Source organism: Geotrypetes seraphini, chromosome 12 (assembly GCF_902459505.1).
Source record: "Geotrypetes seraphini chromosome 12, aGeoSer1.1, whole genome shotgun sequence".
Lineage (NCBI taxonomy): Eukaryota > Metazoa > Chordata > Amphibia > Gymnophiona > Dermophiidae > Geotrypetes > Geotrypetes seraphini.
The window spans coordinates 105,539,950-105,566,395 of record NC_047095.1 but is presented as its reverse complement, the minus strand read 5'-3'; the positions used below and the strand labels follow the sequence as shown (position 1 = coordinate 105,566,395).

At 40.9% G+C, this 26,446-nt stretch overlaps 1 protein-coding gene across 1 annotated transcript; it reads right to left on the bottom strand.

Annotated features, from left to right (window-relative positions):
• Positions 1–1,124: 1,124 nt before the first annotated feature.
• Positions 1,125–26,366, bottom strand: LOC117346232 (vomeronasal type-2 receptor 26-like). The gene is made up of 6 exons (XM_033915638.1): positions 26,245–26,366; positions 21,427–21,715; positions 13,315–14,112; positions 4,757–4,984; positions 3,441–3,567; positions 1,125–2,020 (listed from the first exon to the last, which is right to left on the bottom strand). Exons 1-6 carry the CDS (start codon positions 26,364–26,366, stop codon positions 1,125–1,127), a joined length of 2,460 nt encoding a protein of 819 aa, XP_033771529.1.
• Between the last annotated feature and the right edge of the window lie 80 nt (positions 26,367–26,446).

Here is a 26,446-nt window from a genome sequence, read left to right as displayed (position 1 = left end):
TGATTAAAGAAAAGCATTGTAAACATTATTCCCAAATAATTAATTCTCCTTCGCTGAATAGCAAAGAACTTTTCAGAATAGTCAATTCCCTGTTTGATATTGATCTATATAAACATTCCAACTCAGACCTCCCACCCTCTGCTGCAAACCTATCCGACTACTTCGCCACTAAAATTTATAATTTGAAATCGTCTCTTATAGCTACCAGCATAGAACCAATAATCAACCAACCTGCTTTAGGAAAGGAAGGTTCAATTGCTGACATGATCTGGAATCATCTCTTCAACTGGGTTTCTTTATGTTTGTTCACTGACCATTTCCTGGTGGACCTCGGCCATATCCTGGTGTCTCCTATTATTAACAACCCCGAGGAGCCAGTCTCTTCGGTTACCAACTACAGACCCATTGCCAACATACCACTTTTCCTAAACCTAATGGAAGGTTTATTTAACCTTTGATCTTATGAACTACTTAGAGAAGTTCAACATTCTACATGACTCTCATTCTGTTTTCGCACAAATTACAGTACGGAAACTGTCTTAGCTTCACTGACTGATTACCTCTTCCATTTGTTTTCCCCGGGGAAAAAAACCATTGGTACTTCAGTTTGACTTGAGCAGTGCCTTTGACCTTGTTGACCATGGCATTCTGCTCAGATGCCTTGATTCTATTGGCATTTCTGGACAGGTATTAAACTGGTTTACAGGCTTCTTAAAAAAACGCACTTTCCAGGTTTACTGTGATGGAACCTTCTCCCGATCCTGGCGTAATCCCTTGGAGTTCCAATTAATCTTGTATCTAGAGAATTTTGAAAATTCCCCAATACAACTTACACCAGAATTCCCACAATTTCACCAATAACTTAACACACCCTACCATATCAAGTGAACACAACACCTTTTTAGGAAAAGTTATTAAGTATAAAGAAATTCTTAAGGTTATTAAGGATCTGCCCATGGGTAAAGCTCCCGGTAATGATGATTGTAATATAGAATTTTATAACACATTTTCTGAACTTCTAATCCCTAAATTACAATACCTTTATCAGGAAAAGTCTTTCTGATTAATCATTTTCCCAATATTTAGTGTGTGATTGCACTTAATGCAGTTTGGTAAAAGGGCCCCTACATTTTTCTTAGTTCATTCTTGTTGTTTCTTTCAGGCCTCAACAGAATAATGTAACATTTAGGGAAAAAGATACAACCCAACAGTCCAGCACTGGAGGCCAGTATAGCAAATATCTCCACTGCCACCATGTATTTGCCCTTGGAACTCAGGTATGTTGGGATGAAGAAGATCCAGACGCTGCAGAAGACCAGCATGCTGAAGGTGATGTACTTGGCCTCATTGAAACTGTTGGGTAGATTTCTTGCTAGGAAAGCTATGATGAAGCTGATACCAGCCAATAATCCCAGATAACCCAGAATACAATAGAATGCAATTACTGACCCTTCATTACATTCAATTAGTATTGTTCCAATTTCTGATCTCATATTAAGATATGCAAATGGGGGAGCAGTTAACAACCAGGCAAGACACAGAATGATCTGAATAAGGGAACAGGAAAGGACTAAAGAGTTAGCGATCCTAGAACCCATCCATTTCCGGAGCTTGCTTCCTGGTTTGGTGGCATGGAAGGCTGTGACCACAGTGATGGTTTTTGCCAATATGGAAGAGAGAGCAATGGAGAAAGCAATCCCAAAGGTAGTCTTTCTGAAAATGCAGGTAACATCCTCTGGATGCCCAATGAATAACAACGAGCAGAGGAAGCAGAGCATGAGGGAGATAAGGAGAATATAGCTGAGGTTTTGGTTGTTGGCTCTCACTATAGGAGTGTCTCGGTAATGAATAAAGATTCTCAAGAAGACAGCAGTTATCAGAAAGAAGAACATGCTGATAGAAGTTAAAACAATCCCTAGTGGCTCTTCAAAAGACAGGAAAGTTATCACTTTTGGAATGCAGGCATCTCTTTTCTGATTGGATCGTTGATCATCTGGGCATGTTGTACAGGTGTCCATATCTGAGAAAGATTAGCATCTCATTATCTCAGACATCATGAGAACTGTTTACTAAAGTACACTTAAATTGCATGAGCCCTAAAACCTTCACCACTCTGCAAAGATGCTAACTGCATGGAGAGTGAAGGACTGGGAGCTGCACATTGAGTTAGCACCTGGTACTTTAACTCTAATGACTGCAAATAACATGGCTGCATGTAAGAGCAGGTAGTATATGCACTCATGCTACCCACAAGCAGATACCACAGACCATTGCACAAAAAATGTAACCATTTCCTCAATCTGAATCCTGATCCCCTCCCATTCCACTGGTGAAAACACAGCTCCTGATTGGATAAAGCCCAACTTAATGCAGGAAGAGGCGGTCGGAGCGTACCACAAGTGATTTCCTGCACTCGCGGCACTCCGGCTGCTCTCCCGCTGCCCTCTTCAAGGTCCCCCATTAAAAACTGTATTTGCGGTTTTTCGAGATTTGCGGGGTTCCTGGAACGGAACCCCTGTGAATATCGGAGGAGTACTGTATATTTCTATGAAGGGGTAAATGAAAATTTGGACAAAAGTGAGCCAGTTGTTATTGTGTATCTGTTTTTTTCAAAAGCAATGGGAGAAAATCTTTAGATTATAAGTCTTCTTGGGACAGGGCAATTTTCATTTTATTACAAATTTATAAACCACCTTCTTCCAAAGTGGTATATAAAACCTACAATTACTGCAATACCTGAATGTAAGTCCTTCAGCTACCAATACAAAAAGAGTGTGTTTAATGCATAATCTTAAATGTTCTATTATGTACCCAATCAGATTTTTTTTTCACAGTTTGGTGATGGTGCTGCTCTACATAATTTCCATATGACAAGATTGAGAATTTATTATTATTATTATTATTTCAGGTATTTCTCTCTTTGACTAGGCTGAAAGTCTCAGTTTTCATTGAAACATGATGGCAGATAAAGGCTTAATGGCTCATCCCGTCTGCCCTTCGCCCATCATCTAATATCTTCTCTTCTTCCTAACAGATCCCACATGCCTGCCTCATGCTATCGTGAATACAGATACAGTCTTCATCTCCACCACCTCCGCTGGGAGGTCATTCCATACATCCATCAAAGAAGTATTTTTTTTAGCCTTACTACTGAACCTATCATCTCTTAACTTCATCCTATGCCTTCTCCTTCTGATATCATTCCCTATGGTATTTTGTTTTTAAAGAAACAAAGGGCAGTTCCTGAATTATCACCATGACTGGTTCGCCAGCTGATGGGAAGAGAGGACTCTTATCAACTATTTTCCTCATTCTGTAAAAAACAAAAATAGTCTCGCCCAGCCTTTGGAGACCTACATCCCTCTCTAGTTTCAATTACAGGGACTGTAATAGATAACCTATATTTATTAGTATCCAATGTGTCCCATGATATCACCCACCAGTTTGGTTGGAGATCTCTCCCTCTGCACACGGAATACAATCATAGCAGCAGATGGGTTTTCCTTCCTTGGTTATTTTCCTGTATCCAGGAAGGCAACTTGGACTGCATCTGAACTGTGGAGGTATCTGAAGATTGATAAAACATGTTATATAACTTCATTTAATAATGGATTGTTGTTTCTGAAATTGAATGCTCCTTTAATTTATTTTTAAATTGTCTTCATGTATAACATCATATATCATGCTTAGGAGGGCACTTGTAAAAATAATCAAAAATCAGATCAGATCAGATTTGACAACTTTCAGGGAAATAAATTTATATAGACCAAGTTATATACTAATATTTAGAGATCACTAATCTAAGGTTATAGTAATCAATAACTGAATATTCATAATACATCACATTAACATTAAAAAATGCAATGAAAGCAAACTATTGAAAAAAAGTAGAACAGCCAACAAATTTCAAAATAGAAAAAAACATCATGCCCCTCACATCCCACTTGCTTCCTGAAAAAAAACACAACTCCTTTCTGAGTGGTTGAGTGGCCAAGTGGTTCAAGCAGCTTCCTCAGCATCCTAAGGTTGTGAGTTCAATTCCCATAACAACTCCTTGTGACTCTGCAAAAGTTGTTTAATACTTCATTGTACCACATATAAATTAAGGAGCAGATAAATTAAGTACTTGTCTAAAATATGTCAAACACTTTGGGCTCCTTTTAAGAAGGCACATTAGGGCCTTAACGCACGGAATTGCACACACTAAAATGCCACACTCGCTAGCCACTACCGCCTCCTCTTGAGCAGACGGTAGTTTTTTGACTAGCGCGTGCTAATCTGGTGCGTGCGCTAAAAACGCTACCGCACCTTCGTAAAAGGAGCCCTTTGATTGTAACCAGAAATAAAAAATAAACAGTATATGTAGCCCTCTAACCCTTTCTATTTCAAATGATCAGGATGTTTGTTCCAAGTAAGTAGGCAGACGTGCCTGTAACAGCTAATTAGTGTCAATTAACCAAAATAATTGACTAATGCTTGTAAAGTTAGTCTTCAATATGTTTTGTAAGATTCAGTTTTTGTTCATTTTGTTGTCCCCCCAATTTTGTAATTTTATTGATTTGTTCATCGCTTAGAATTTTGAATAAGCGATTAATCAAATTTTATAATAAACTTGAAACTTAATTACTATATGTGCACATCTGAGATCAGCACCCAAATTTAAGTGGCCTATAAAGACTCTGCAGGTTAAATGTTTGCCCATAAAGCCAAAATACAACATTCTTTCAATCAACACCTCTGATCACTTAAATCTGACCTGAGTGAAAGAACTCTCCCAGATGATGGCCTTCTCATCAATGGTGAAATCCTGCCCAGGGGGAGCGTGGGGATTATAATGCCCAACAACTTCATATTTAAATTTCATATCAGGAAGAAAGATGAAATTCAAAATATCATATCCAGTGGCGAGGTCTCCATTTTCATCCATGTACATCTCTTCCCCCAGACCATTCTTAAAGTGGAGGTTTCTCAGGTAATGATGGATCTAAGGTATGAAGGGTACATTATAAGTAGATCCAAGTTAAACAGATAATTTCAAGCTGGATATATTAATTAAATACAATTTTTCCACATGGATTGAATGCAGAGCTAGAGTGGCAGACATTGGTTTATCTATGGACTGTGAGAGGGGGAGGAGTTTATAGATGAGAAGGAGCAGTAATCTGGGTCTGTAATATTTCAGCTGCTGGAGACATGTGATGTAAGATCCAGTGGGTGGGTTAGTAAGAGATGTGCTGCCATCTTAAGTGATAATGTAGTTAAGAGAGTTTGCAAAAAATAATTAGGTAGGGGATTGAGTGAGTTTTATATAAAGGGGGCATAGTTATCCTATTTTACATTCAATGCAGGTTAGTGCTTAGTTATAATGAGAGTTAAGAGTGAGTTGTTCATTCTGTCTTCTTTCTTTATTAGGGATTAATCTTTGACAAAGCATTAGGCGAAGCATGTTGATGAAAGTATTCCTATCCAGAGACCACAATGATAAGTGCAGGAGACAACAGAGTAAGCTGGTGGAAGATAACATTAGCAGAACCTGGTCACCTGCTAGGAATAATTACAGTTTTAAAGGAAGGGGGTAAGAAATGGGTTAGTTTCTTGGTGCTGATGAGCAGGGGATTAGAATCCAGGTTGTTGGGAATGAGGAGATAAAGGGTTAAAGATAGATGTGAGCAAATGGGTGATTGGATGAGGTAAATGGGGAGATTGGGGGAGGAGTAGTTTGGTGATTGGTCAAGTAATTTGGTGGGTTGGAGTGTTAGTTAAGAAAAGCAGAGAAGAATGGGGTTGTGTTATTGTTAGAGGGTTTCTGATTAGGAGGAGTTGGGTGTCTTCAGCTTTTGGGTGAAATTGGGAGGTTGCAGCTGACAAAGGGGAATAGAAAAATGTGGCATTGGACCCAGTTGTGTTTGGGACATTGGCAGTTATTAAATAATTAAATGCAACTCTTGCAGGCGATACCACAGCAAGGGGAGGCATGGCCTGGCATTACCGTAGGTCATTTTGGGGGAGGATACATTATTTAAGAATTGAAGGGAAGCTAGTTTCATCACCAAATAGATCCCTGGGGGTATGTAAAACACATTGAGGGTTTGTTGTTGTTTGATATAGATTGTGATGTGATTTTGAGATAATGTTAAGATAATTAATAAAGCTGCAGCCATATAGTTATGTGATTGTGTGATGAAGTGTTTTGCTGTTGGTAGCAGGTGACAGAGTGTGAATGCTAATGTTATTGCTTTAAAGCCACATAAGTTGTTAAGATAGATTTTGAAAAATGTTTCACACCTAAAAAGGAAGGAAAAGATCCAGTGATGATATAACACGTAAAGCTTTGGGCAATGTCATGTTTTGAGCCTAAAGTGATGCCACTGAGGATTTGGGTTGTTATGTTTAAGTTTAATTGAATGAGGTATTGAATGTGATAGTTCTATACATTGTATATGTACATTGAGACTACAAAGTTGGACTAAGACATCCTATCAAAAATAGCCCTCTATGTTAAACATAAAGGACTGAATTCTATAACTGGTGCCTAAAAAATCATTGCTGAGGGCAATTTTATAAACAGTTCTTAGCATCAAATTTATTGAGTATTTGATTAATCGCTTACTCAAATGTCTAAGCGATGTACAAATCTTTAAAATTACAGATTATACAGGGGTAACAGAAACAGATAGACATTAATCAAACCATAATAAATTATGACTAACAATGTAAACGATAAACAAAAAACAAAGGGAACGAAGAGTAATGAAATACAATATTAATAGTAAAGAAACACAATTAAGGGAAAAAAACAATAGGAGGGGAAAAAAAAGAAAAAGAAAACAGCATTATAAAAGTATGCCAAGAGAATCCTGGACTCCTAAATATCACAATCCAGAAATAAAAAAAACCTCCATAGAAACTACAAATAGAGACACAGATTACTTTTGAGACTTCATTTTCTATGCTTAGAATTGGGAGCCACAGTTATCATTTAGCATGCAAATTTACAACATCTGAAATGCAGTACAAATACAGACAACTAAATTAAGTGGGATCCCACCTTATTCTATAACAATGTGTCACTTCAAGGAACGCCCCCGATCTGCCCATAACTCTCTCTTTTCCAAGCCCCTCTTTAGGAATCATATGTAAAATTTAAACATGGATTCCACACCTACATTTATACATGAAGATTTTAATTAATGCCAAGTAGCACCAATATTTTCTTGTTTGAGGGGGATATATTCCATCATTTGTTTCAGGTGTGCAAGAGCTCTCAAATTATGAGGCCATCTTGTGTATGCCAAGCAAAAACTGCAGACTGTGTACAAGATGCAGGCAATATTTATTGTACCAAAATTAAAATGTAGCTATATAAAACCTTTTTTACCAACCAAGGGACCCGACACGGTACGTGTTTCGGACAACACACCTTCGCCAGGGGTCCATGGTAAATAAGGCATAAAATGAACCACAAAACATGAAGATAACAACAAGTGCCTGTATGATTCTGCAAAGTCACTGTCAAAAGTAAAACGTCTCAGCAAAGTTTTATATAACTACATTTTAATTTTGGTACAATAAATATTGCCTGCATATTGTACACAGTCTGCAGTTTTTGCTTTGTTTTTCTTGTTTTGATGGATTCACTGCAGATTCTGTTGGATTTTTTGTTTTTGTTGCATCTTGTGTATGCTCCAGATCAATCCTCCCACCCCAACATGTGGCTTAAAATTACTTAAGCACAGAATACCCTTAGATTGCACCACACAAGTGTTTTAAATGGCTATGAGCTTATCTTGGTCATTTAAATTGCTTTGAGTATTTATGTTGAGTTGATCATGATTTTTGAGTGTATTTATCAAAAAACATGAGGAAAGCTTTCTTTTTACAGTGGGCGGGAATTTTCTTTTTCTTTTGATTTCATATAATTTATTTATCTTCGTTTTGAAGATAATTATTCCCACACCACATAAGAACTCTATTGTGCACGCTAAGGATCAGCCTTACACATACCTCTTAAGCAACAGCCAAAGGGTGCAAGTGGAAGGTCGAATTTCCCCTGAGGCAGTGGATGTCTTTACTATTCTCACAATAGGTCTCGTGTTTGCAAATACATTTTTTAACCAAATTGTTTGAGATTTGGATGATCGATTGTCTAGGAGAAATGAGCTGTTTTGAGAGACTCCAAACAGATAACTTTGTTTCATAAGTAAAATTCAGTTTTGTTGCACAAAGACTCTTAAAAGCATAAATATTCACCTTCAGTTAGAAAGACTTTTCATTAAAGTGCATTAAATCAGTAAATTTCAGAATAAATATAAAGTGCTTCTTATTAACTTCTTTTCTGTTTTGTTTTCTAACAACAATTCCTCAGTTAAGTATTATTTATTTTCTTACTCGTTCTCTTTACTGTATTTCCTTTCTTAATACTTTACTTAAGTTTTGTTCTCTCCTTACAGAATTTCACCTTAACCTTTTGCAGGTAAGTATTCGGTCTCCTAAAATGTCCCAAATAAAAATAGCAATGGTGTGCACACTAATAAAGAAAAAGATAACCTTTGTTTTTGGGCCCACCACAGCTTTCTTGCATTGGGGCACAGGAAGCTGGAACTACTACTGCTGGAATCGGATTTAGATCTGGAATTGTAACTGCAGAAACAACCACTGGAGCTTCCTTTCAAGACCTGGATCTGGACTTTCTGGAATCACTGGAGCCTGTTCTACCTACTGCCTATCTCAAAATAAAGCGGTCGCTAGTGCTTGTTGCACTTGGAAACATCGGGACAGGCAGTCCCGCTGCTGCCCGACCCAGCCAGCTGAGAGGGTCCTTGGAGAAGGAGCCTTAACCACGGAGAGCAGAGAGGGAGCCTGTCGCTAGTGCTTGTTGCACTTGGAAACATCGGGACAGGCAGTCCTGCTGCTGCCCGACCCAGCCAGCTGAGAGGGTCCTTGGAGAAGGAGCCTTAACCACGGAGAGCAGAGAGGGAGCCTGTCGCTAGTGCTTGTTGCACTTGGAAACATCGGGACAGGCAGTCCCGCTGCTGCCCGACCCAGCCAGCTGAGAGGGTCCATGGAGAAGGAGCCTTAAACCTTCGAACAGCCGCGATACGCGGCCCGCGGTTGTGAGCCCCGGGTCGCGAGCTGAAGGGGCGTGGCTAAAGGGGCTTGCCCCTTTTGAGCCCCTTCGGAGCCTAAGAGGAGCAGGGAGCAGGACTACCGATTCTACAGCATGGGTAAGAGGAAAGCTAAAGCAATACCATCTGCTGCAACAACAGGCCCGATGGATCGCCATCTTGTGGTTCCTATCTTGCCTCCTGTTGAGGAACAGGTAACTTTTAATATTCAAGCTGTCTCCTTATCCTCTGGGGAACCAACACCACCTCCTCAACCATCATATTCCTTACGGTTAGAAGAATCTCCTTCCCCTTTTAAGGAAGGAATAATTTCTTCTTCCCCTCAATCATTGTCATTATCTGGTCTGGAGGTTTCAGGACAGTCCCTGGGGCAAACTAAAGAACTAACCCCAGTGCAGATGATTACTGGGCAAAGCTCGGATGCTCTCCCCAGGGATAAAGTGATCACTCTAAATGATGTTTGGCTTAGTATTAACAGAATAGAGTCATCTTTACAAAAAAACGTTTTGAACTTATGTCAATTTTCATCTGATGTAACTGTGAAAATTAAAGAACAAAATAATAAAATTGGAGAAACAGCTGTAAAGGTTGAAAAGTTAGATCAGGCAGTAGGTAATTTACAAGCTAGTGCTGTTTCTAATATAAAGGATAGTATGATGTTACATGCTAAATTAGAAAAAATGGAAAATGCTATTAGAGTTAAGAACCTTCGTTTGTTAAATTTTCCAACCACACATTACCTTTCTTCAATGGAACTCTTGAAAATGTATTTGAGGGAGATATTACATTATAATAAAGTGGAGACCTTTGAGGTCGATAATTTATATTACATCTCAAGAGATTCCAAAGAAAAGGTAGAGGAAGGTGGAATGGATAGAATAGTATCACCTGAGAGTTTGAATGTATCACAGTTTTTGGAGTCATCTAAAGACATAATTGAGAAACGAGCAACTCTTCTCGTGACCTTCAAGACAGAGCTTGAGAAACAAGATATTTTGAAATTATATTTCCTGAAAAAGCAAGAGATGTTTTGTGGTCAACGGGTGATAATTTTTCCAGATGTCTCTAGACAAACCCAGTTTAAGAGGAAACAGTTCCTTCAGCTAAAGCCAAAGGTTTTGGCAGTCGGAGCTACTTTGTTCTTAAAATTTCCATGTAAATGCCTGATATCATATGGAAATGATAAATATGTGTTTTTTGATCCAGCCCAGGTAGAAGATTTTATCAAAGAGAAACCTTTGTTGAAAGTTTAATTCCTAATATTCAGTTTATTTTAGGAGGATGATGTATAATACATATAATAGCCATTTGCCTGTTCCTAGATAGTAGATAGAAAGATTTGCTTTGATGTTTTATTTGTACTGGCGATCAGCTTTAATGTGGACTAGGATATGGTTGAAATTGTTTCCTTATATTATGTTAATTCCCGTTAGGGAATTTACATTTGTATTTTTTGTGTTCATTCATGCATGTTTGTTACAAAGATATTGTAATGAATAATCTAATAAATAAAGAATTAAAAAAAAAAAAAAAGCAATAAGGCAAAACGCCAACTCCCTGAGTGGTATATCTGTGTGCTCTTCTTTAACTTCTCATGTATGCTAGCTTTATCCAGCAAAATAAACTTAATTCAGAAGGATTCCCTAACTCTGCCCAGTTTCCAAGTGTGCCACACACTCTCGCAACTATCATTCAGTTCTCAACTCAATGTAACCTATGTCAATAGGTTGTAAAACAATCTCCGTCTTTAGAACACGGAGCAGCACATTTACAGTGGGGAGCAAAAGTTTGTGATCACCCAGTCAGAAGTTATAGATCTAGCAAGTGCGATAAGGAAACTAAGGGCTCCTTTTATCAAGGTGCGCTAGCGGGGTTAGTGCGTCGGACATTCGATCATACGCTAACCCCCGCAGCAAGCCAAAAAACTAATGCTTTGTCAATGGAGGCATTAGCGACTAGCACGGCAGGTGGTTTAACATTTGATATTCCGCGCTTTAAACCCCTACCACAGCTTGATAAAAGGAGCCCTAAGGTTATAATGGTCTATTTTACTTCCCAGTGTTCTGCAGTACCGTATTTTCTCGCATATAACGCGTGCGTTATACGTGGTTTTTACGTACCGTGCATACCCTCGCACGTTATACGCATGAGCGCGTTGTACAAAATTTTTTTTACATAGTTCCCCCCCGACGTCCGATTCACCTCCCGCAGGACCGCTCGCACCCCCACCCCGAAGGACCGCTCACACGCACTCCCACCCGCACCCGCACCCCCACAGCCTCCCGACCCCCCCATCATGTAGAAGCTCCTACCAGTGTCCTGCTGCTTCCTCTTGGCGGTCCCGACACCCGACATGATCGGGGCAAGAGGGAACTGAAGCCCTCTTGCCCCAGCCAACCGCGGCACCCCCGACACGATCGAGGCAAGAGGGAGCTCAAGCCCTCTTGCCCCCCCGACTCCCCGACACGATCGGGGCAAAAGGGAGCCCAAGCCCTCTTGCCCCGCCGACTCCCCAACTCACTGACAATATCGGGCCAGGAGGGAGCCCAAGTCCTCCTGGCCCTGGCAACCCCCCCCTGCTAGTTGTTCGGGCCAGGAGGGAGCCCAAACTCTCCTGGCCACGGCGACCCCCTACCCCCACCCCGCACTACATTACGGGCAGGAGGGGTCCCAGGCCCTCCTGCCCTCGACGCAAACCCTCCTCCCCCCAACAACCGCCCCCCCAAGAACCTCCGACCGCCCCCCCAGCCGACCTGCGAACCCCCTGGCCGACCCCCACGAAACCCCCACCCCCTTCCCCGTACCTTTGTGTAGTTGGCCGGACAGACGGGAGTCAAACTCGCCTGTCCGGCAGGCAGCCAACGACGGAATGAGGCCGGATTGGCCCATCCGTCCCAAAGCTCCGCCTACTGGTGGGGCCTAAGGCGCCTGGGCCAATCAGAATAGGCCCGGGAGCCTTAGGTCCCACCTGGGGGCGGGGCCTGAGGCACATGTGCCCAACCCGACCATTCATCTTTCATACTCATGCATACACTCTAATAATTGCACTCATACTTCACCACAACACATACTTAACCCATACTTTAAGTAATTAAACCACAAAAGTGTTTTTAAACTTGAAGGCAGAATAAATTCAGTTATTTAAACAATCTTTTCACCTGCCTGTTCCTTCTCTCATGCCAGGAGCAATAGAGGCAGGAGAGATTCCCTGCTCCTAAAGCAGCCCCCCCACACACCTTTTAGAGTCTTTAGAACCAGCAGCCAATCAAAAGACTTAATTTTCCCAGGCTTCCTGACTCTCTACGAGCCCCACTCTCAGTGCACTGCTCTGCTACATTCCTCGCACATGCCTAACTGGTACCTCTTTGTGTTCCATGATCTACACAGGCCTGAATAAACTTGTAGACCATGACCTGGCACTGACCAGGGTCAAAACACATTTATGCCACCTCTATAACCCCAAAAACATGCCCTCTCTGGTGCTGGGCTGAGCTTTCCGGCATGCTCCTAACACCCCAAAAACACCCTTTCTTCTGCCACATTAAATTCAGCCCTCAAAAGGTTTTCTAGATCCCAGCGCCCACCATGTTGGGGTCCGCTTAAGTCCCTGGTGCTGCCTGCCTCCTCTCCCGGGCCTTTCTGCTCTTCCCAACCCCTCTGTTAATTTTTGGCATACTCCCACGCCTTTCCTCAGGCCTCTGGGCTAGGCTGGGCATCTTCTGCACATGCGCAGCTATTCACACATGCACCATGTTCCCTCCACATTCCCTGGTGGCCAGAAATCATCTTATTGCCATCACATGGGGAACTTGACTTGCTGCTCTGTCTTCGGCCCTGTTTAAGGGATTGCGTCACCACCTCCCACATTGGGCTGCCAAAACATTTGCAGCCGATTGCCTGCTGCCCTCACCTGACCTCTGCTCCCCCGGAGATCGTGGCAGGAACCCATGAAGCAGCTGGCTGCTTAAAAGAAATGAGCCTTCTGAATCGCGGCAGGACCCGCAATCCAACAATTTCGACACTGAAGCCAAAACAGACCACACTCCAACCCCAATCACCCCAGGTGGGTAAAAATTAATAAACTCTTCAAGTTTTAAAAATATCAATTTTTAAACTGGTTACTCGGTGCCAAAATATACAATTCTTTTCCTTTTGAAAAAATAATTTCTGTAATAAATACTAAAATTACCTTCCATGGCAAAGAGTACAAAATTTCGCTATTTTCTCTAGTCCTTGTGGTTCCATTTCCTGCGCCAGACATGATCATGTCATGCAGTGCATGTGCCACGGCATACACAGCATTGTACACACTGTAACTGCTCCCAAAGTGTGTGATGAAACAGAGATTGAAGGGAAGGATCTTATCAGTAGAGTTGCAGTCTCTTCTGATGTTCTTTTGGCATCTGCTGTCACACAGGGCCTCCCACCAATCTTTAGCCTTGATATCACTTCCCAGCCAGATAGGTTTCATATCACGGATATATTTTAAAAAAATTGGCATAACTTTCCTATATGGTTTGAATATAAAGTACTTGTTGCTTATTTTAAAGTGTTTTTGAAATTTTGTTATTTCTATCTCATTTATGGTGATGAAAACGTGGCCTGTTTTCACCTGAAGTTGAAGAAACTCTACAGAATGTAGAAAAGTTATAGTGTTTTTATTAAAGTAGTAAATGTTCACAGCCGATGATTGTTTAATTGCTTTATGAATTTTCTCTTGTAGTGAATGTGTCATTCTTCTGGGGTGAGGAAAGGTTCCATGGTATGCAATGCAGCCACCGTTCTGTTCAATCCCTTCTTTCAGGATCTGGACAGCTCTCACACTGCTTTCATTATCAACTGAAAAGATATTGACCCATTTCCAGCCAAAATACTTCAGTAGCTTGCCTATACCAGTACTGAGATGCAACTCACTGGGGACAGTCCGGTAAAAATAAGGATACTGAACAGGGTCACTCATATCAAGGTTCTGTGAAATGTAGCTGACCTGTCATGAAAACATAAAACAGTTAATACATCACCCTTTTTCATCACTCTGAGGGAACAATTTGTATCACACAGGTCATAGGATCCAATAGCATATAATTTTTAGGATGTGCTTGTGTCTAGGCTCCAATTAGGCTCTCCTTTATAAAATTGCTCTCCATCAGAGTCATTTCATAAGGGGTTGTATACTGTACCTGGAATTGCATGTTCCCCTTTGGCCAAATTCTTTAATGACAAAATTACAATTATAAAATCTTCTTTTCCAAGCATAATATCTGTGGATCACCTAATTGTTATTGAAGAAAATTCTGGCAACATTCCAGTAGACAGAACTTGGTGTACTTTTGATTTAGTGAATGACAATCAGTTGTTATCTTTATGCTACAGACTTGGACATAAACCTGTCTTTTGGATCCCTTTCCATCTTACAATTTTTTTGTAATATTCCTTTCAAAGCCATTTCATGGTTAATGAAACTAATAAATCAAATTTTGCTGAATAGTTATTTTTCATATGACATGGGCCACATTGTCTTAACTCCTCTGTTAAAAGGGCCAGATTTAGACCCTACTATTGAACTGCAATATCGTCCAATAGCTAACATATCTATATTAACAGAAATGAATGAGTCTATTGCTGCTAAACAACTCTCAACATATTTGGATAAATGTTAAATTCTACATCCTTACCAACATGGATATTGCCCTAACTTAAGCAAAAAAACCTTATTGATTTCTTTAGTTTCCAATATTCAAAGTATACTGTCTCATAATCGTTGTGCAATATTACTACAATTTGATCTTTAAGCAGCCTTCGATGTGGTGCATCACAACATCTTGATACAATTGCTGTCTAATACTGAGTTAGAACTTAATGGTATTGTGGTATATAAGCTGTTATTATTATTATTATTAGTTCATGAAGTATTGAGTTGGTTTAAAGGGTTTTTTTTAACCATGAGAGCTTATCGGATATATGCTGAGGGTAATTTTTCTTCTGTATGGAAATCAATGTGAGGTGTGCCACAGGGATCCCCTTTGTCTCCTCTTCTTTTTATATACATGACTACTTTAAGGAAACTTAAGTTAACAAGCTCTGAAACAATTTACACCTATGCAGATGATATTTTCATCATACTGGAGGTAGACCCAGCATTAACTAACTTACCATGTGATGTTAATTCATGTATTTCTAGACTCCAAGGCTGGGCTACCTCCATTCAGATGAAACTTAATCCTGCAAAGACTATTGTGGCTTGGTCATAAACCAGATTTTCTTCCTCTTTCAGTACCACTGCAGTCTGGAGATCATTTGACAATTGAATTTTCTTCAAAATACTGAGCTTTGTGCTTTATTCTTCACTTTATTTACAAATTCAGGTCAACCCGACAATGTGCCCAAGGCCCCGCACCCAGGAGGGGCCTTAGGCTCCCGGGCCTATTCTGATTGGCCCAGGCGCCTTAGGCCCCACCAGTAGGCGGGGCTTTGGGATGGATGGGCCAATCCGTCCTCATTCTGTCGTTGGCTACCTGCCGGACAAGCGGGTTTGGCTCCCGTCTGTCCGGCCAACTAAACAAAGGTACGTGGAAGGGGGGTGGGGGTGTCATGGGGGTCGGCCAGGGGGTCACGGGTCGGCTAGGGGGCAGTTGGAGGTTCTTGGGGGCGGATGTTGGGGGGAGGGGGTTTGCTTCGAGGGCAGGAGGACCTGGGATCCCTCCTGCCCGTAATGTAGTGCGGGGTAAGGGTAGGGGGTCGCCATGGCCAGGAGGGTTTGGGCTTCCTCCTGGCCCGATGTTGTCGGGAGGGCAGAATCGGCTGGGCAAGGAGGGTTTGGGCTCCCTCCTTGCCCGAACATCTAGCAGGAGGGTCGCCAGGACCAGGAGGACTTGGGCTCCCTCCTGGCCCGAACAACTAGCGGGGGGGGGGGGTCGCCAGGGCCAGGGGGGCTTGGGCTCCCTCCTGGCCCGATATTGTCGGGGAGTTGGGGAGTCAGCGGGGCAAGAGGGCTTGGGCTCCCTCTTGTCCCGATCATGTCGGGGTGTCGGGGGGGCAAGAGGGCTTGAGCTCCCTCTTGCCCCGATCATGTCGGGGGTGCCGTGGTTGGCTGGGGCAAAAGGGCTAGAGTCCCCTCTTGCCCCGATGTTGTGTGTGGGGGTAGAACAATGATGGCATCGCGGTAGGGGAAATGAGGCATCTCTCCTGCCGCGATGGTTAGGTTGCTGGGCCGCTGAACTGATGGCGCCAGCGGCCATCAGCTCAGCAGCTCCTTTTTCGACACTTAGACCTGGTTTTATTTCGTCTAAATGAAAAAGGTCTAAGTGCCGTCTAAACTGTATTGGTTATACCTGTTGTACGGCTAGGTGTAGGTCAGCCCACCTCCCGCCCACTGCCCGCACTTTCCCTTCCTCTAAACACACCCCTTTTCTCTCTGTGCATTTAGAGGCAGGGGAAAGGCCTAAGTTGGTTTTAGATATGTCTAAAAACCAGCTTTGGTTATGGGTACTTGGACGATCAGGCTTTTTGATCGTCCAAGTAGCCAATTAGGACACTTTTTAGACGTTTTTTTTTTTTTATTATCATTACCCCATAGGATATATTTCCCAATCTTATGCAGACATTTTTGTGACTATTTGGAATTTATTCCCTTATGAAATTAGATCTCTTGTTTCTCTTCATCTATTTAGTAAATCCTGAAAACCTATCTTTTTCAACAAGCTTTATATAAATATAAAACTTAATTTATATTATGATGATCAAATAGATTTGACTCCTTCTTTGTCTTATTGTTCTCATTTTATAATAATAACGTAAACCAAATTGAGCCCCTATATTTAGGAATGATTTGGTATATAAACTTAAGGATTGGATTGGATTGGATTTTGCACATAGACAGCCTCATGTTAAGCTGATTCTTTTCCTCCTACCCTCCTCTACAAATCCAGAGATACTACAAACAGGACGGTACATAAATTTATTTAATAATCGCTCAATAGTGTCCCTGAATTCACAAAGATGCCAATGATGAAAATCATTCCAAAGAGTGAGATTTATCACATGAAGCAGTGAGACTGGAGGCTAAAGAGTGAGAGTTTTCAGATAGTACACCTAGGACAGTGGTCTCAAACTCATGGCCCAGGGGCCACATGTGGCCCACCAAGTACTATTTTGAAGGCCTCTGTATGTTTATCATAATCACAAAAGTAAAATAAAACAGTTTCTTGAGCATATGTCTCTTTAGCTATAAATCACAATATTATTATTAAGACTTAGCCAAAAGAAAAGATTTATAAACTATAAAGAGTTTTACCTTATGCAAAATTGTCATTTCTTTAATGAGACATTAATGATTTTTTTTTCTGAGGCCCTCCATAAACACTTGGCGAAAAAGTTACCGTTAGGCCATGAATAAGGCTACAAGTGTTTATGATAGAAGAACCGGCTGACAGGCTTTAAGATAAGTGCTGGTCTCTGTCACTATTAATATTGATGCTATTAAGCATTATATGTATAAGAATTATATTACAAAATAAAATTTATTTAAAAATAGAAGCATTAAGCTCAATGAAAGATACCATTTACCTGCTAAAAGCTGATTTAAATCTCTTTGAGCAATCAGTGCAGGTGTATGAGAGCTTTATTTGCGTACACATTTTGGAGACAATTGTGTTTACAAGTCCTACGTTTTTTAAAAATTCTGAACCTTGTGGGGAGGGGGGGGCATGGGACGGGGCCAGTGAAAATGGGGGGAGTGTGTATGGGTCTTTACTTTGTCCCTGAAGTGGTTATCTGGTCACTTTGGAAACTTTTTGGCACTTAGACCCGTCTTTATAACATCTAAACAACATGTAAGTTTTATCCAGGAAGTCTCATAAAACATTTGATTATCCCTGCAAGACAACTAAGTCTAGATCAACTCAAATCCAACCCACATAATCACCCTAATCACTCCTTAGAAATCCCTTTCAGCTCTGGGTGCACAGCGGCATTTAGAGGTATAAAAAGTCAATGGATATGTTTAGAAAGTCATTTTGGTTATCGGCACTTGGATGACCTGTCTTTTAGGTAATCCAAGTACACGTCTCTCACTCTCCCAGTCTCTCACACAGTCTTTCCTGTCTGTCATCCTCATAGTCTCTCTCACTTTCTCGCACACTGCCACTCTCTGAATCTCTCTCCTGTTACACAATCTCAATCAGAACTCAATTTTTTAGATATCCAGCAGATTTAAAGGGTTAATGCAGTTAATGTCAAATTAGCGGCCTCTTTTACAAAGCCCCAAAGCCCTTTAAGTCTCTATGGACTTTGGGGTCATTAGCGCAGCACAGCCATTAGCGTGGCTTTGTAAAAGAGGCCGTAAAAGTCCCTGGTCAGTTGTCACTATAACGTGCTTATATTGTTTGGTGAGCCCTCCAAAACATACTGTACCTACATAAAGATGACATCTTCAGGCATAAAGACTATTCTTGTGATGTACATATAATAAAAGTAAGTTTTGGGTGGGTTTTAGAGGGCTCACCATACAATACATGCAGATTAGAGACATGTGTACTTTGGACGTTTTATATGACATTCAAAACAGCACTTCTTAGAGTACCCCTCTGCTGTGCTGTCTGTGAACAGTTTGCTAAGAATGCTGGCTGCTCAGGACATCCAAAAAGCTTGTTTTTGTGCATTTTTCATGTGGATGTCTTTATATTTGAGAATGGACAAAAAGATAAATGTACTAAGGGTTAAAACATCTAGTTAAGTCATTTTCAAAAATAAACATAAAGAGAGACATCTTGAATTTTTGAAAAGGAACATTTTGGGGCTGGTTCTATAAATGACATCTTGATTGTAGGCATCAGTAGGCATCCTACCACTGTCTAACCAGTCAATCGAAATACACATTTTCTAAAAAAAAGCAAAAAACCAAGACATTCCACCTACAATGTAGGCATCTGTCACGGGTGGAGGGAGATGCATTGGGACACTTAAGCTTTCCCAAGACTGGATGTGGTTGTGGTTTCCTCCAGAAGTGGTCTTAGGGAAGCTTTAATGGTCCTAGGTATTTCCCTAGGGTCATGTTAGATGTCTGAAATATAGACCAGCAAAATAGACATGGCCGCTGAGCTGGTTCCAACAAGGAAATTTTCCTGCCATGATCAGCTGAGGAGCCATAACATGGAACCCCCATAAAATAATCCAACAGGAATGATGCCAACTCCCTCCTGCCACCGAACCCTTTTTACCCTGATGCAGCCAGGTAGGAGTGAAGCATACTCCCTCCTGCCCTTGAACACCCAAATTCTTCAGGAAGCACTGGGCAGATGGAATGACCACTCCCTCCTGCTCCAAACCCCTGAAAACTTCAAGAAGCAGATGGGCAGGAAATATGCCTGTTCTCTCCTGCCGCTGAACCCCCACCCCTATTGAAGTCCAGCATAAAAGATGCTCACTCCCTCCTGCAACCAGTATCCTTAACCCCCAAGAACTCCCCATACCCAAGGAACATGAACCCCCTAACAGCCCAAAGGCTTTAGGCCTCCACTCTTAACTCTACCCCAACCCACCTCTAACCCCCTATAACTTCTGTTTGAAAGTCTAGCTGAAGCAATGCTCACATCTTTGACTGGCAAGCCCACCAAAATAATGGGCCTTCCCAGTGTATTCAGGGGTTCTAGTTTACAGGATATCAGGGGTTATAGGGTGATTAGAGGATTCAGGGACAAGAGGGAGGAGGCATTCATCTTGCTGGCCAACTTTGCAGGGGGTTTCACTGCTACAGCCACTTAGCTGATTGCCACAGGGGTATTCCCTTGCAATGATCAGCTGATGCCAAGGGATCCCTAGGTGATTCTCTAACTACACCTGTGACATGGGTGCTGGTTAAAAAATTGGGGTGGTTAGGTGGGGTTAGAATTCTGTCCCATAGGGCAGACACAATTCAGTATAGGATGCCAGTGTGTGATTCCCAGCCATTTCTTAGGTGGTTACTGAAACTGATATCTTATATTGAATCAGCCCCTTTCTCCACTTGAATTATGGATTTTTTCCTCAAAATATCCAGTAAGATTTAGCTGTCATATTGAAAATGCACTTCCATGCCTCTAGCTTAAAGTCTCACTGGTGTGGTTCACTGGTAGAGCTTCTCTACCCAGAGGTTGTGAAATCAAATCCCAGTGCTGTTCTTTGTGACCTTTGGCAAGTCACATAATCCTCCCATACCTTCAGCTTTGAAATGCCAAAACTACTTAAAGGTGGTATACAAGTTTCTATTCCCTTCCAACAAGAACTGTGTTTCCACAAGCTTTTCCTAGGTTATATTGTCTCTGATCAAGGACCAAGATTGAGTTTGTCCAAGGCCAGACCTTTCTTCCTTAGGACATACCGTGCCTCAAAGGTGATGGGATAATCGCGTGCCAGACACCAGCGCACCACGGAAAAACTTATTTTTAAAGAGCTCCGACGGGGGTGTGGGCCATTTTACTGCATAGTGTTTGCGCTGCCGATGGGGGTGTTTGGGGGGTGAAACCCCCCACATTATAGAGAAAATGGAACTTTCCCCCCAAAATTAAAAAAAGTTAAATTTTCTCTATAATGGAGAAATATATATAATATATATATAATATATATAATGGAGAAATATAATGACCCCCCCAAACAGCAGCATGAACACTATGCAGTAAAGTGGGCGGTTCACACCCAATCCCCCTGTCGGAGCTCTTTAAAAATTAGTTTTTCTGTGGCACGCTTCTTCCTTGTGCCGAATTGTCAGCGCGCTGGTTTCTCACGCACCACTGACTATGAACCGCCTCATAGGATCAGTTGTGGATTAGATTCATATACCTCTATTTAGTTCACTTAGCATGTGGAAAAGTCTATCTTCTTCTTATATAGCAACAGGGGAAAGCTGTGGACCAGATGGGCAATCCTTTGCTAATTCTTCTCTTTCTCCCTCCTTCCATAGCTTCTAGACACTCCAATGATCACCTGGTGGGATATCCCACTTGATGATGTTCCACACATTCCTTACTGGACCATCTATGGGAAGAAAAGAACAAGGCAACTCCCTACCTTGGAATATTAAACTTCCCTCCATAAAGCTCAAGCTCAAAAACTGTTAGGCCCCTTCCTCAGCACAGACCTCTATTTAGATTTGATTGGCACATTTTAGGAGCAGGAGACTCAAATGTTCTTCCTGCAACTGCAAAGGAAAGAGAATTTTGGCAGCTTGATACAGATAAATTCATTTTGAAGAGGATTTATAGTATGCAAGGATGGACTATATAGGGTAAGGGGTAGAATGTAAAATAAGATTAAGAATCTCTCTGACCTGTGGGTAGTGATATATCTGGAACATGTTGTAGAATCCATATGATTCCTCATCTGCAAAGCCTTCAATGATGGCAGCCACTGTGCGTGATAATTTGCACTTGAAATTTACTACCGTGCGCTGTCCTCCCAAAATATTCAAGGCTGCAGTAATTATAATCTTTGGAAACCTAAAAAATTCTTCAATTTGGAGCCCCAGTGTGATGTTGGGTAAGAGCTCTGAGCTATTGTTAATCTCCTCCACCGCAAAAACAAAGGCCAAAAAGTTAAATATATTTCGTGGAAAATAACTGTAATGACATTAAGATCAGAATTATAAATTAGTATACCTTTAAAGATTTGTAAAAATGCACATATTTATGCCTGTTCATTTTTTAAATAGAATCTTAGAGTACCATAAGAAACTATGGGGCACATTATCAAGAAATAAATATGTCTAAAAACCCATGTAAATCGGTACTTGGACTATCTAAAAGACAAGTCCAAGTGCCAATAATCAAAATGGGTTTTAGACATACCTAAAAATGACTTAGGCCTTGTCAGTGATGCTGTATGACCAGAGCTAAAAGGGGTGTTTTAGTAGGAGTGGTGAGGGTAGGATTTGGGCAGGATGTGGCCCAACCTAGACTTAGGGCTCCTTTTATCAAGGTACGCTACGGGGGTTAGCGCATTGGATATTTCATCATGCGCTAATCCCCGCGGCACACCCAAAAACTACCGCCTCGTCAATGGAGGCATTAGCGACTAGCACGGCAGGCGGTTGAACTCATGGTATTCCACGCGTTAACCGCCTACCGCAGCTTGATAAAAGGAGTCCTTAGTTGTAATGCAAGTATAACCAAAAGTTTAACAAGGTTGCCTGGATGGAAGTTGTACATTGTGACTTAGGCCATGTAAAAACAGGTCTAAGTGGCAAAAGGTATCCAAAGTGACCAGATAAGCATTGCAGACACAAAGTACAGAACCCCCACACACTGCCCCAGTGATCACTGACCCCCCAACACCATACAAATTGTAATAAGAACATACATATCTGCTCCAGAACATCAGCACCTGGCATAGGAAAGCCAGGTGGCTTAAGTGGTCTTAGGGGTGGGTTAGTGAACCATGGAGAGGAAGACCCAGGGCCATAACCACACTAATTACTGCATTCATGGTAAAATATGTGCACCCCCAAAAACCCTTTTGTATTGCCATATAAGTGGCACCTGCATCCATAAGGGCTATTGGGGTGGCAGACATGTGGGTCTAGTAGGTTTTGGGGGGCTCACCATGATCTATAAGGGATTTGTGGTGAGATGTTTATGTGACACCCTTTTTGTGAAGTTCACAACAGTGTCCTGTAAGGCACCCCACTACTCTGGTGCAATGCTTTGGTGAAAAGTCCATCTCTTTGCTGACCCCTCCCACATCCAAAAGGACTTCTGGGTGTTTTTGACTTGGATTAATTTTTGGATAAGAATGGGATATAACAATAGACAACTTAGCAGTCTGGATGATCAAACAGCTTCTCATCCAACTTGACAATTTTTGAAAAAAAAATTATGTATTTTTTTGGGAATGGACATTTCTTTTGATTATGCCCCTCCACGGGCCCTTTTATCTTGCAGAGTGAAAAAAGATGCAGGTCTTTCTGGATTGATAATGGTCATGATACAAATTTCTACAGTAAAGTAAGGCCATTAGATTATGATCCCTAAAAATACCTCTTGTACAAAGTATGGGCTCACACCTAACCCTGAGCTAATCATTTAGCAATACCAAAGCACTGATGGATTAACATAGATGTGTCCACTCTCTGCCCATTAAAACATGCTCTCTATCATGGGGTATATTTCAGCCTGTGGTAGTGTTTACCTCATTTAGTAAAAAGGCCCCATTATATTATAGAGCATAAGAACAGCCACACTGGGTCAGACCAACGTTCCATCAAGCCCAGTATCCTGTTTCTAAATGTGGTCAATCCAGATCACAAATACCCAGTAGAAATCCAAATAGTAACAACATTCCATATAGAATCCCAAAGAATATCAAGATTCTGGAACCCAAAGATTAACAAGAGTCCAGAATCCCAAAGAGTAGCAACATTACAGAGCTGAGACTGTGTTGTCATAATGCCTCATTCCAACAAGGCCTAGAGCCAACCTCACCAATGATATCACAATGACTTGATTCTCCTTTACTTGGCTCACATAAGAACAGCCATAGTGGGTCAGAAAAATGGTCCATCTAGCCCAGTAGCCTATCTTCACGGTGGCCAATCCAAGTCACTGTTACCTGATAAAAAACCCAAAGAATAGCAACATAGAGGATTTCTATTGTGCCTGCAAGAACTTTGAGATCAATAAGGGACAATAGATTAGTTCTCCCTTTATCAAATAGAGCTAGATGGGTATCAAATAGAACTAAAGCTTTTTATTTCATAACCTCTCAATTGTGGAATCATCTTCCACAAGAATTGAGACAAGAGGCAAATGTTAACACATTTAAAACAATGTTGAAACTTTTTATTTCCATGAAGCATTTGGAGAAATTTCAACATATTCAGACTTAGTGTACATATATTAGTGGAAATGGTTATTTTTAATTGAGTCTTTGTGATACAGAATTGATACAAGGATCTCTTTAATTAAGTGTTGTAGGTTGTAGGTGTGAATGAAGGAGTGTGTATTGTGCTTTCTATTTAGAATTGACCTGTTACATAAGGAGTTTCTTTCTTTTAATATATTTATATTGTAAACTACTTGTACCTGTTGCAAGAACATGCGGTATAACAAATTTTAATAAAACATAAAAAGAGGCAATGGATATATATATATGTTTTATTTAGCTAGTATGTTTCCAAATGGCTTGAATAGTGAATGTGTTATTGGAGCCCCTTTTTTTTGCATTCTAGGGACTAACTTTGACTTATCCCACCCCCCCTGTATAAAACCTTAGCAATTTTTTTCTGGCTGTGGCGGTAACAGTTCTGACACCCATAGGGATTCTATGAGTATCAGAGCTGTTAACATCGTAGCTGGTGTTAAAAATTATGCTACGGTTTTGTAAAAGGGGGTTAATTGGGGATAAATTGGAAACAAAGATAAGGTCATGCTATGCTATGCTATTGTATGTTTCAGATTCCTAATGCAGGCACCATAGTTGAAACAGAGTCTGTGCTAAGACCATGTTTTAGCTGTACTTTGAAGTGACAGTTTTAGACTGCTTTAAAGCACTTGCATATATCATATTTGCTATTAATAGACCAGGCACGCCCTGCTCCTTCTCTTGGAATTGGATTCTATTTGTGCAGAGTTGCCTGTCTCTTTTGTGGTGGTTGGTCTTATGAGAGATCTGCATCTCCAAATGCTTGTTACTTGGCACTGTTGCTCTTGTTTAACATCAAGTTAAGTAAAGCAGCCTTTTCATCATCTGCCCATTAAAGGGTTAAATGTCTTCATTTTATATAGTACTAGCTGATGCCCCGGCGTTGCACGGGTATTTAATTATAGCAATAACACTGTAAATGGATTCAAATAAAGATACTTTATAGTGGTGAATGAAAGTATTTTTTTACAGCTTAATAAAAAGTACAATATTCAAATTAAAAAGTAAAATATTTGACAAAATGAATACAATACAACTAACGCAAAACATGATTATAAACAGCAATATTAGTTTCACCTCCTGGAGCAAGAACATATAAATTCTTAGGTGAACCCACCCTTGAGCAAGCAAAATAGAGTTGTGGGCAGTGAATCCCCCACAACATATCACTCCAGGTAGTGAGGGATCTGCATACCAAGTTTCGTTCAAATCGGTCAAGCCGGTTTTGAATTACTGTGACCATGGCAGCTTTTTACATTTTTTCCATTGACATGAATGGGTGAAATCTGATTTTCTGTTTGTAGCTCCGTCCACGTGTGCAGAAGGGCCACGAAACCCCCAGAACATATCACCCCAGTTAGTGAGGGATCTGCATACCAAGTTTCGTTCAAATCGGTCAAGCCGTTTTTGAATTACTGTGAGAATGGCAGCTTTTTACATTTTTTCCATTGACATGAATGGGTGAAATCTGATGTTCTGTTTGTAGCTCCGCCCACGTGTGCAGGGGGGCTGCGAGACCCCAAGAACATATCACCCCAGGTAGTGAGGGATCTGCATACCAAGTTTCGTTCAAATCGGTCAAGCCGTTTTTGCGTGATTGCGGCACATACACACACACATACATACACACATACATACCTCCGATTTTATATATATAGATGCATTTTAAATGTGACTGAACCTGCAATTTTTGGGTGGGTGGTTGAGAATGGGAAAATACCCTGCCTCCTTGTGAAAATATTGGGGACATTATCTGCTTTTCTTATCTTTTCAAAGCACACCACTGGCTGCTTAAAGATGGAGGAAGAAATGTACTTTTCACTGGGCAGAGGAGTTTTTAAAATAAGACTATTAAGGCATGTTCATCTGTTTTAAAGTGCTAAAATATTAAATTGCAAATAAATGAAAATAATGATAAAGTATTAGCAGTGCAGAGAAGCTCATTGCTTGGCTAGTAAGAATTCACTTGCTATGGTTTAATTTGTTTATGTGTTTAATGGTGAGTTAAATATTCTTAGACTGAATGAGGACACCATAATTCTAATGTAATTATAAATGCTGTAACATCCTATGAAATAGAAACAAGATAATGAAAACTCCTAATAAGACATTAACTACCAAAGCCCCTTCATAGAAGTACAAGTTACATCTGCAGTTCAAAGTCAACAGCTAGTCACAGAACAACTCACAAACCCTTCTCAAATGGGAGATAATACACAATGCTACTTACTGTATGTATTTAGCAGATAATACATTGCTAAAAGATTTAGTTAATGTAACACCATGCTGTTGAAAAAATCCCCCAATTATAATGTCCCCATCCATGTAGTAACCGTCTTCTTTATAGTTCATATCCAGCTTTGGACATTGGCACTCAACAGGCTTCCAGAGATCAATGTAAAATATTAATAAAATCAAAAGGGGATGAGCTT

What these genes read in the sequence shown, in the direction of transcription:
- LOC117346232 (XM_033915638.1), bottom strand. Translation starts at nt 26,366, where the DNA reads ATGAACTATAAAGAAGACGGTTACTACATGGATGGGGACATTATAATT. An exon ending in TGTACTCTTTGCCATGGAAG is followed by an intron (nt 4,985 to 13,314) that starts GTAATTTTAGTA and finishes TTCATACCTTAG; the next exon opens with ATCCATCATTACCTGAGAAA. An exon ending in GGGAGAGTTCTTTCACTCAG is followed by an intron (nt 3,568 to 4,756) that starts GTCAGATTTAAG and finishes ATCAATCTTCAG; the next exon opens with ATACCTCCACAGTTCAGATG.